This window comes from Rhinatrema bivittatum, chromosome 2 (genome assembly GCF_901001135.1).
Source record: "Rhinatrema bivittatum chromosome 2, aRhiBiv1.1, whole genome shotgun sequence".
Classification (NCBI taxonomy): Eukaryota; Metazoa; Chordata; class Amphibia; order Gymnophiona; family Rhinatrematidae; genus Rhinatrema; species Rhinatrema bivittatum.
Genome location: NC_042616.1, coordinates 205,592,095 through 205,604,358, shown reverse-complemented (window position 1 = coordinate 205,604,358; position 12,264 = coordinate 205,592,095). Strand labels below are relative to the sequence as shown.

At 42.8% G+C, this 12,264-nt stretch overlaps 1 protein-coding gene across 5 annotated transcripts in view; it reads right to left on the bottom strand.

Annotated features, from left to right (window-relative positions):
- Positions 1 to 12,264, bottom strand: part of LOC115084331 (ATP-binding cassette sub-family B member 5-like) — a 210,913-nt gene that overhangs the window by 50,710 nt on the left and 147,939 nt on the right. For all 5 annotated transcript variants that reach the window (XM_029589048.1, XM_029589050.1, XM_029589051.1 and 2 more), the window contains 2 exons: positions 9,414 to 9,518; positions 2,787 to 2,864 (listed from right to left, as the gene is read on the bottom strand). In XM_029589048.1, the coding sequence (XP_029444908.1) occupies positions 2,787 to 2,864; positions 9,414 to 9,518 (183 nt within the window). The remainder of the gene's footprint in view (positions 1 to 2,786; positions 2,865 to 9,413; positions 9,519 to 12,264) is intronic.

The window sequence follows — 12,264 nt, the reverse complement described above, 5'->3', positions numbered from 1 at the left end:
CCCTGGTTAAGGTGGAGCCCATCCCTTCGGAAGAGACTCCCTCTTCCCCAAAAGGTTCCCCAGTTCCTAACAAAACTGAATCCCTTATCCTTGCACCATCGTCTCATCCATACATTGAGACTCCGGAGCTCTGCCTGCCTCTGGTGACCTGCACATGTAACAGGGAACATTTCAGAGAATGCTACCCTGGAGGTTCTGGATTTAAGCTTTCTACCTAAGAGCCTAAATTTGGCTTCCAGAACCTCCCTCCCACATTTTCCTATGTCATTGGTGCTCACACATACCACAACAGCCGGTTCTTCCCCAGCACTGTCTAAAATCCTATCTAGGTGACCCGTGAGGTCCGCCACCTTCGCACCAGGTAGGCATGTTACCAGGCGATTCTCACGCCCACCAGCCACCCAGCTGTCTACATTCCTAATAATCGAATCACCAACTATGACGGCCGACCTAACTCTTCCCTCCTGGTCAGTAGGCCACTACCTTACATAATTATGCTCTATGGCAAAAATGCCAATGGGTGATAATGAGTGATAATGCTAATATTTGTGTTGCATATTCATTAATGTGAATCACCATCATCATCATCATTTTTTACTTAATGCACACCTTTCCAGCCAAGGAGTTCAAGGCATGTTACATTTCTAAATAATATCACAGTACATTAATGCAAATTTCAACAGAACATATTAAAAACCAGGCAGAGTTAATAATATAATATAGCTGAGTGAATTGTGTAGGATATAACAGATACAGATAAAGATTTTAATATACTGAGACAAAATAATTGAAAAGATGTGTGCTATATAATACTGGAATATCCTAGCAGTTGTGGGGGATACACATGGATCCAAAGGTTTCCTATAGTCAGATGGCAAGAGCAAGAGGTATCTCGTGTAGATAGTGCAATGTGATCAAATAGTGTAATGTGTCTGGGTAGTACAATATTGCTTAGGAGCATATACATTGTCTTTAGTAGTTCCAATTGTTTAGATCAGCCATGTTCAGATAGCATAGCTAAGGTCATAATTCATGGTGATTTTCTCGTGGTCTACATTTCAGATACTGGTAGTAAGTCTTGGAGATTAGGAGTAGCATAGTTCCTTCTTACTGTTGTTGATGGCTGTATGCGGAGCCTCAGAAAGGTCATGTCACTCAGCTGGTGGCAAATTCTGCTGCACAGAACCAGGCTTTCACTAGTTTCCTGAAAAATGTGAGATCTAGGGCCTGTTTGACGTGGAGAGGCAAGGAGTTCCACAGTGTGGGAGCAGAGGCTGCAAAGGTTTTTCTCCTGATGTTAATGAGACTTATTGTCTTGGGAGATGGTACTTCCAGTTGTACCTGGGATAGTGAGGGCAGGGGGTAAGTAGGTGTGTAGGGAGAGATAGGTTGGGGTTTGGCCTTTAAGTGTTATGTAGGCTAGAACAAGGATTTTGAATTTGGTGCAATATAGCATTGGGAACCAATGAAGGATTTTCAGAATGGGGTTACATGGGTATATATCTGATGATCTTTCCCAGAGGATCAACAGCATGGGTGACAGGATTTTGCCTCCTGACATTTTGTAGGAGAGAATGTGTGGTATAGGGAAAGCTGCTCCCAGAGCTACTGATTGGGTGCAGTCCAACAGAAAGGATATGAGTCAGACCATGTCTGGGCCTGCCACTGCTAGGTCACTTAGTCTAAAGATGAGAAGGTTGTGGTCTATTGTGTCAAGGGCTGCTGAGAAGTCTAAGAGTATTAGTATTGGTGAGTGTCTATGATTCAGACATAGCTGGAGTTCATCCACCAGGCTAATCAGAATGCTGTGGTATGGGTGGAAGCCAGAATGGTAGGGATCTAGGGCATTAGTAGTGAGCAGATAATCAGAGAGTGCACTAATACTACCTTCTCTATGATCTTGTTCAAGAAGAGATTAGGATGGTAGTTGCTTGGATCATTTAGGTCTACGGTTGGTCTGACTTTTCCTTTTTTTAGGCCAATTGGGAGGTTGGCCTCTGTAAGTGATGTGTTTATGATGGGATTGGAAGCAGGGAACGAGTCCTGATTTTGCTTGCTTAATTAACCAGGATGGGAAGGGATCATCAAGGAAAGTGGTTAGTTTGAGGATGTAAGCAAGATGTCCACATCTTCTTTTTGTAGAAAGCTAAAACTTGTTAGAGAGTATGGGGGGTGAAGTCAGTTGGAGGGTGCAGTGGAGGTGGTTGTCATATTTTGTAGAGAATTATCCATTGTTTCCTTGTCTAGTCAATTAGAGATCTGGGCCACCTTTCCAGTGAAGACAGCCAGTTTGTTGCTGTGCTTCCCAGTAGTGAGTGAGGAGGATAGGCAGGGAGTTGATCCCATACGTTTTTTGATTGTTAAGCATGGACTATTAGCATATGCATTAGTATTACCATGGAGCTCCCAATGATTATTCTAAAGTGCATGCTAATGAACAATTGTTTTAAAAGCAAATAGACTCACAGATATGACCACTCAACATTTTGTCATCAGAATGCATTTCCCAACTGACCTAATATTTGAAACAGCCACACTTTGTGTTTCTTGCAATACTTTGCTAACTTTAAGGGGAAAGAATAATATTTAAATAGAGTGATTAATCTAGTTAGGGGCCTTCACAGTTTGTCTTTTTGTGGTTTGTACAATTTTTGTGATTTCATGGGTGGCCTCACGGGAAAACTTCATAATTGTGGAACACGATATTGTAATTTGGGGCAAAATATTTCAAAAGCACAGGAATACTGTTTGTAAAATTAATCATTTGCCAGCGATTTTGAACTGACCTGACGCAGCATTGCTTTGAATGCCATGTGTCTCAGCCTCATAGTTAGAACTTCTCCAGATTTTCCATATAGGAATCCCTGAAAAAAAAAATCAATATTTGGTTTGGTTACACAGTACAAATGTGCTTTTCTATTAATTTTCTTGCACAATATTGCATGGCATTTTTATTCATCTTTTGCAATCTTGTCTTTTTTTACTAAAAGTAATTGCTCAATAAATCTCTCCTTTTGATTCACATTTCCAGACCACTACTAGTTTTGCATTGTGCTGGATTGCCTTTTTTTTTCTTAAATCTGTACTGCATTTTTTTAAAATCAAAATGCCATTTGATCCTGGGCTAATACTATTTCTTTTGCTAACTTATCTTATTTGTTCATTAAATAGTACTGCACATAAATCCCTGTCAAGAACTCAAAATGCAGTACAGAACAAGCACATTAGATAAATATCGGCACAACAAACTGTACTGAATATGTGAGTTCAGTGCAAGATGACTATCTACAGTATGCAAGCATCAAGTAACCTGTAATATAATAACACAAATGCTGAGCAGAGCACTTATCTATAAATGCTACCTCAGAAGGACTATCAGGAAAGATTTGTCTTTTTGAAGATGATACCAAAATCTGCAATAGCAGATGTACCCAGGGGGGATTTAGTGAAGGCTGAAGAATGGTCTAGAGTCTAGCAGCTATGATTTATTGCTAAAAATTGCAGGGTCATGTGTTTTGGATATAAAAACCCAAAGGGGGTGTTACAGTATATGGGGTGAAATTCTTCTATGCACAAAACAAGGGTGGGATCTGCAGGTGATCGTATCTGATGATCTCAAGATTGCCAAATAGGTAGATAAGGCAATGGCAAAAGCCAGAAAGATACTTGTGGGCATGGGGGGAGAAAAAATAGGTGATAGTTCCTCTGGTGATATTGCCCCTGATATAAACCCCCTGGTGCAACCTCATTTTGAATACTGTATAAATTTGAAGACAACTCCTTCAACATGACATTCCAGAAGGCACCTACCAAAATGATTAATAGTCTTCCTTGTAAAGCATATAGTGTCAGACTTAAAGATCTGAACATGTATACCCCAGAGGAAAAGTGGGTGATATAATAGAGATATTTTAATACCTCCAAGATATCAATGCACAGGAGGTGGGCCTGTTTCAATGGCAAATAATCTCTAGAACATGAAGTCAGGAGATAAGGGCGAAAGGGAGTAGACTCAGATATAATCTAAAGAAATATTTCTTTACAGAAAAGGATGTGGATGCATGGAACTGCCTCCCAAAGGAGGTGATGGAGACGAGGACAATATCTAAATTCAAGAAAACATGGAACAAGCACAGGAGATCTCTGAGGGAGTGGTACAGATTCTAGAACTGAGCAGTGGGTGTGGATATGCAGAATTAAGAACATAAGAATTACCATACTGGGTCAGACCAAAGTTCCATTAAGCCCAGTATCCTGTTTCCCATAGTGGCCAATCCAGGTTACAAGTACCTGGCAGGATTCCAAGGGGCAGATAGATTCCAAGCTGCTTATCCCAAGAATAAGCAGTGGATTTCTGCAACTCTACCTTAATAATGATTAATGGACTTTTCCTTGAGGAACTTATCCAAATTCCTATGGCAATGAATTCCAGAACTTAACTATGCATTGAGCAAAAAATATTTTCTCTTATTAGTTTTAAATGTATTACCTAGTAACTTCATTATCTGTCCCTTGATCTTTGTACTTTTCAAAAGAGTAAACAACTGATTAATGTTTACTCATTCCATTCCACTCATTATTTTATAGACCTCTATCATATCGCCCCCTCAGTTGTCTCTTCTCCAAGCTGAAGAGTCCTGGATACAGTCCTGGAGTCCTGGATACAGAGGCATTATGACATTCCTTGTTTTATTCTCTATTCCTTTCCTAATAATTCGTAGCATTCTATTTGCTTTCTTGGCAGTTGCTGCACACTGAGCAGAAGTTTCAATGATGACATCTAGAATAGATCCTTTTCCTCAGTGATGACTCCTAATGTGGAACCTTGCATTGTGTAGCCATAAGTTGGGTTACTCTTCCATAAATGCATCACTTTGCACTTGTCCACATTAAATTTCATTTTCCATTTGCATGCCCAGTCTCCCAATTTTGCAAGGTCCTCTTGCAATTTCTCACAATCCTTTTGTGAATTAACAACTTTGAATAACTTTGTGTCATTTGCAAATTTGATCACCTCACTTTTTCCCATTTCCTGGTCATTTATAAATATATTAAAAAGCAGTGGTCCCAGAGCAGATCCTTGGGGCTTTCCAATAATCATCTTTCTTCATTGGGAAAATTTACCATTCAGCCTTACTCTCTGTTTTCTTTTAACCAGTTGGTAATCCACAAAAGGACACTGCCCTCCATCACATGACTTTCTAATTTTCTAAGAAGTCTCTCATGAGGACTTTGTTAAATGCTTTTTTGAAATCCAAATATACTGTATCAACTGGCTCACCTTTATCCACGTTTATTTATGCCCTCAAAAAAATGTAGCAAATTTGTGAAGCAAGATTTCCCTTGGCAAAATCCATGTTGGCTTTGTCTCTTTAAACTATACCTAGCAATATGTTCAGCAATTTTGTTCTTTTTGATAGTTTCTACCATTTTGCCTGGCACAGACATCAGACTCACAGATCTTAAGTTTCCTGGATCACCCCTTGATCCTTTTTTAAAAAATGGTGTTATATTGGCAACCCTCCAGTCTTCAGGTACCATAGACGATGTTACTGTTTCCAATAACAGGTCCACAATTCCATTTCTCAGTTCTTTCAGCACTTTGGGATAAATACCACCTGGTCCAGGTGATTTGTTACTCTTTAGTTTGTCAATTTGCCCTAATACATCTAGGTTCACTTGATAGGCTTCGAATTTTTTTCTGCTGTCATGTTTCTGTTTCAATGTAAAAAGAATGCACAAATAATTTTTGTGAGAAATAATTAATTTTAGAGTTCTGATAGCTATGGGATGGGCTACAGATCATGCAAAGTCTCATGACCTCCTAGGGTTCCCGCACAGGGAGAAACATTTCACTGTTATCAAGACCCTTAGGGTTTTTTTTTCACAGGGGCTCATCCTGCTCTCCAGTCCAGGCATTATCATAGAAGACACAATCCACACCAGTGCTGTTGTTCAAAATAAAAATCTTTACTGACTGTCGGAAGGGAACAAAAACAAAGTCCAAAAATAGGTACACTTCTGAGTGGTGCTCCAACAGCAACTCAGTTCAAAACTTACAAAAAATAAACACAGTATCTTTTCACCTTCTTCCCCCAAAATAAGTCAGCTCTTTGGGATAGGTACCCTTCCACCCTTGGCCTTCTCAGTACCTGTTTGGTAACTATAATCTTTTCTGACTGGGTCCTTGTCTCTTGCTCTCATTCTCTTTCTCCTTTGAAGTCTCAGGCTGATTGTAGCTGAATCAGTCTTTGACTCTGGTGAACTTTCTCAGGCAGATTGCCCTTCATTTGGTACATTCCAGTAACCTGGACCACACATTCCATGGAAATCTTCTTCTCCTTAGGGTGCTCAAATTCACTCTGGTAGACTTTGCCAGGCAAGCTGACCTTCTGACAACTCCTAGCACATTTTTCCTCAACTTTCAGGACCCTCTTCTTCAACTTCTGGACTTCCAGGAATCTCTCTCCTAGAATCCTCTCCCTCAAACCTCTCTGGACCCTCTGTGGAGAGACAGGCTCTATGGTGCCACTTTATGAAGAGACTGCTGCAAATTCCAACAGGACTCCAGATTTTAGATTCCTCTCCACAAAAGTCTCCTGCTTTAAGTGGAAGCAGGAGTCTTGTACTCTCACATCATCCCTCTCAGTGGGGAGTGGTGCTGCTCCTTTGCACACTGTTATTACAGGCAGAAAAGGTCTAATAAGAGGCACTAAGGGCACTTAAACCAGCTGAAGCCACATACTACATCTTTGTAAGGGGCAGGGATATTTTTCTGGGGGCAGAAAATGGGCATCCCCCTTACACTTAAACAAATCTGCCTGTGTCCATCCATCCATCACCACCACTAAGCATTGAGCATATGTGTAGAAGTGTATTACAGTCACATTCCATATAGGTTAACCAGCAGGATATGGAATGAAGAAGATATACTCCTCTGCTTTGTGCTATCCTTGTCCACTGTCACCAATCTATTCCCCCCTCCCCCACCTCACTTAAGCATGGCACAATCACACTGAAGCATCCCTCCACTGCATTTAAAGCACTATCCACCACCCACTGTTGCATCACCCTGTGCACTTCAGCACCACCAACCCTCCTACCTCTTATCCCTCACCCCTGCACTGTAGCACTGCCCAGTTCCCTCCTTCCCACTTACCATCCAACCTTCCTGAACTCATCCCACATACCTCTCCTCCCTTTAATACCTACCCCACACTGGCAGGCTCCTTCTTGGTTCTTCTTCCTTACCCACCACAAAATTGCCATTCTCCCCCTCCTCCCTACCTCTGCCCTGGTATCAACATCTCTCCCATCATTCCCCTTTCATCCTCCAATAATCCGTCACACTGATGTGTTGCCAGCCCCTCCCCTGCCTACTCATTTGCACACATACCAGTCAGCTCTCTTCCTGTTCATCCCCTGCACTCACCCCTTCTCTCTCTTACTACCTTCTCTGAAGCAGTCATATCTCTCTACCATCCCCTGATCAGATGCCACTCACCCCTCATGACTTCTGACTCTCACTCATCCACGCTCACCACTCCACTAAAGTGACATGCTTCCCCATCCCTCTTCTCTCTTCCAACATATTACCTACCTATACCTCCTCCCTCCCCACCGAGACTCGTTTTGCACCCCTCCTCCCAGACCAATATATATGCTATGCACTTCTTCCTCCCACATGTAATATCATGCTTCCCTCCTCCATCCTAATCCCCATGTTCTGCTACAGCTAATCTCTCCTTCTTCCTGCCTTCTTTGCATTCATGTTATTCACCCCTTTTCACTCCTTCTATTCCTGCACTGATGCCATTTGTCTATTCTCTAGGGGTGTGCATTCGTTCCCTACGAATTGGGAATCCGCAACGTATAGGACCCTATTCGATGTATTCATGGGGAAGCGAAACGTATGGCGCCGATGGCCATGTGACAGGGGCTGACCAATGGCACCGGTAGCCCCTGTGACATTGAAAGGGCAAAGGCTATCGGCACCATTTTGAGTACTGGCATCCGACGGCCGGAGTGCAGGAGGTTGCTCCCCGACCCCCGCTGGACTTTTGGCAAGTCTTGTGGGGGTCAGGAGGGTCCCCCAAGACTTGCCAAAAGTCCCTGGTGGTCCAGCAACTTTGTTCTAGATCATTCTTTCCTTTGAAAAAAGGTTTGCTTCTTTTGCCTGATTTATACCTCTTGGGTATTTAAATGTTTCTGCCAAATCTCCCTGCTTCTCCTCTCCTCCAGGGTATAGATAATAGAGATATTGAAATTTAGAAAAAAGCTCTCTTAAAAAACTTGGCAAAAACATGCATAAGTTACACTAATTTTCAAAGTGAACATATGTGCATATGTTTGATTTGAAAATTATCCAACCAAAACTACCTACACATAATTACCTGTGTTAAAATGTATGCCAACATTTTTCAGGAAATTTTATGTGCACACTTTTGAAATCCAAAAGAATGTACAGTACATAAGTCCAAACCCCTCCACAACTCCATGTACAACATCATGGCATCGGCAGCTCTGAGAATGGGATCGATGTGATCTCACTTTGGTGCCATTTTCAGTGCTAGGGGCTCCATTTCTACAGGACACTGCTAGGGGCAGGAATGAACAGGCAATGCTCCTGCCCCTTTCTTCACCAGCACCCTCCACAGAAGGGGTTATTTGTGGCCGACAAGGTCCCTGTCTCCAACAAATTTATCAGGGAGGGGTATAAAAAAGGGGCCGGGCCTGGCTCAGTCTAGCCAGGTAGGCCCAGGTCCCATAATTTTCTTTGAGGGGTGGGAGGGGAATGGAGGGTCCAGGAAAGGCTCCAGCTGGACTCAGTCTGAGCTCTGTAGCTGTCTTGGTGGGGGGCAGGGATGCGGGAGATGGGGGGGGGGGGGGGGCCCTTGTTTCAATTCTCTTTATTGTTTTAGGATTTTTTTCCTTTCATATTTATTTCACTTAGAGAAATGAACTGAACTAAAATATATTTGGCCTGCACGTTTCTAAAATTTCCCCTCCTTATTTACTTGACAGCTCTGGGTGCCATGTGCAGACTGTTCACTTTGGAGTAAAGTCCACAGTTACATTTTACCCATGGACTTTGCAATATGTTTAATGGCAGAAATGCATATGTACTTTCTGGTTGAAACTTGCCATAATGTAAAGTGCCAGCGGACTTTTGTACCATAGCTTCATTTACTGTGGGTAGATTCTGTAAGGAAAATGATGTGGGCTATTTTCCATTTCTGTCCAAAATCCCACCCCCGGAGCGCTTTCCCTAAATGAGGATAAAATTATGCATGTCGTGGAACATTCTGCATACTTTTAGCCAGACGGAGGGTGGACAATTGCCCTTTTAATGTTTCAACTAAAACCTATATAAAATACCATGAGACAATTGCTGTATTATGCAAGAGGGTTACCTGCATGAAATAGGTAATAAAGGAAACAACACCAATGGCCACAAATATGATGGAGAATATGTCAGCCTGGTGTCTTATCAGCTCTGGGTCATCACTGGCAAAAATCTGTAAAGAAAGGAGAAGAAAAATTGAATGCTTAACGTTTATTTAGACATATACTGACAAGTTTACTATAAGGACATTTTGGTGCTTGTTATCCAAGTCTGAAAGATCTATGGCATTGATTCAATTTGTCCATCTGTCCGAGGGCATATCTTTTGTGATAATTCACAGATCAGGTGTACACATGGAGGGAAGATGGAGCGTTGTCCTTACACTTATCCTATTGAAAAGTATCTTCATCCCATAAATGGAAGGTCATTTTTAGTAAGGTCAAGGTTGAAAAGAACTCGAAAAAACAGTGCTTCCTCCCATGTTTTATTTTTAAAGCACTTGACATATATTGTTTCTCTGCAAGGCATGTTTTTCCAGTAACAGCTGAGAATGAAACATTTTCAACATGCATGTATCCCAAAGCAGCCTCACATGGCAGAGAAGGGTGAAACTTGCATCTTAGCTAATTCAGAACTTCGCTGGCATACATAACTCTGCTATGTGAGGTGTCTGCAGTGTAGATTGACAAGATAAGTGCCTGATTTCTGCAGGAAATCATAGGAAAGTGGATCACTATGGCATGGAGTTGTTTACAGATTTATATGGAAATCTGGAGCGTTTTATTATTTGGTGCTGTGCACAGATATTATTAACCATCTCCTAAATATCCAATTTTGCTGGTGCAATAGCTTTATGTTTCTTGAAAAAGTATTTCTAACCTGAACTATATGCAAATTTCAAGAAGGCTGCATCAAACACTTTGAGTCTCATATTCAAAAGATCTAAGCACCTAACTTTCAGGCCAATGTAGAAAGCTGTGCACAGAAATTCAGCAGTTTCCTAATGCACAAGCTCATTTTTTTAAACTCTAGATGCAGCAAGATAATGTTATGCTAAGGCATCGGGAGTTAAAATGGGCATTCAGCACAGGCTGAACGCACATTTTAATTTGGGGGTGCAGGGGGAGTCTCACGGTGCCATAGAGGGCAGGTTCCTATTAAAGCCCTGTGATGCACAAACTTTATTGAAAATAGTTTTAATGTATTCTTAAAAAGAAAAAGGACTAATTTTAGAAACAACAGGATTTGATGCCTCTTTGGTATAATCAAATAACATATAGTGACATATATGCTCTGTTGAGCAGTTCTTTGTTTTATGTAAACTGGAGTGATTTGTAGTCCCAACAAGAACTTCGGTATATAAAAATTAAAAATAAATAAATAAATAAAATATATTGTCTCAATCTTTATTGAATCAAAATTTCACAAAACAGTACTCAAAACCTTACCACATCACCCCAAGGAATAGTCGTCTAAAAATACCCACTTTATCTCACACATTAATCATACCCATTCACACCACACACATTCTCTATATCACCTACCATTAAAATACTTGCATGATTTCAAAATTATACATAAATGTAAACCTTTTCACAATACAATGTAAATTTTTTAAAAATACAATTTGTTTATAAGCAGAGAAAATTCTATTGCACAAATTTTTCTTCGCTCAAAGAACGAAAATCCTTCAATCCTTCTTCATCTTCTCAACATGTTTCGCCTTCCCACAGGCTTCTTCAGGAGAACTTCTAAAGAATCTCCTACTGCTCATACATCATCAACACATTTCCAACGGGTTTCATCTACAACATTTGACAAACTAAATCAATATTACTCAAAATATATCAACCCCACCAAACCCTTAAATTTTACCTTCAAAAATTATTAACATTTTATTTATCTGAACGTCCCAAAGATTTTTTTTGGACGTACAACCAGGCATATCCCCGGGGATATACCTGGTTGTACGTCTGAAAAAAATACCAGCTATATCCCCGGGGAAATACCTGCCGGCATGCGATCCTTCAACACAGTGGCAATGGCTGCTGTGTCAGAGGCCTCTGGCACTGCCCCCTCCCCGCCCACGCTCCGCCCACGCCCCACCCCCAGACCACCCCTTTTTGCGAATCCCGGGATTTACACACGTCCCAGGGCTTTGGGGTAGATTTTCAGACGAGCGCGAATAGCCTACTTTTGTTTGCGCTCCAGGCGCAAACAAAAGTACGCTGGATTTTAGTAGATACGCGCGGAGCCGCGCGTATCCACTAAAATCCTGGATCGGCGCGCGCAAGGCTATCGATTTTGTATAGCCTGCGCGCGCCGAGCCGCGCTGCCTCCCCCCGTTCCCTCCAAGGCCGCTCCGAAATCGGAGCGGCCTCGGAGGGAACTTTCCTTTGCCCTCCCCTCACCTTACCCTCCCTTCCCCTACCTAACCCACCCACCCGGCCCTGTCTAAACCCCCCCCTTACCTTTGTCGGGGGATTTACGCCTCCCGGAGGGAGGCGTAAATCCCCGCGCGCCAGCGGGCCTCCTGCGCGCCGGGCCGCGACCTGGGGGCGGGTACGGAGGGCGCGGCCACGCCCCTGGCCGTAGCCACGCCCCCGTGCCCGCCCCCAAAACGCTGCCGGCACGCCCCCGAAACGCCGCGACGACCGGGCCCGCCCCCCCGACACGCCCCCGACACGCCCCCCCTCCGAGAACCCCGGGATTTACGCGAGTCCCGGGGCTCTGCGCGCGCCGGGAGGCCTATGTAAAATAGGCTTCCCGGCGCGCAGGGCCCTGCTCGCCTAAATCCGCCCGGTTTTGGGCGGATTTAGGCGAGCAGGGCTCTGAAAATCTACCCCTTTATGCGCGTCGATGGGTCTTTTTCAAATAGGCCCGGTGCATGTAAACCCCCCTACGTGCGTAAATCCTCT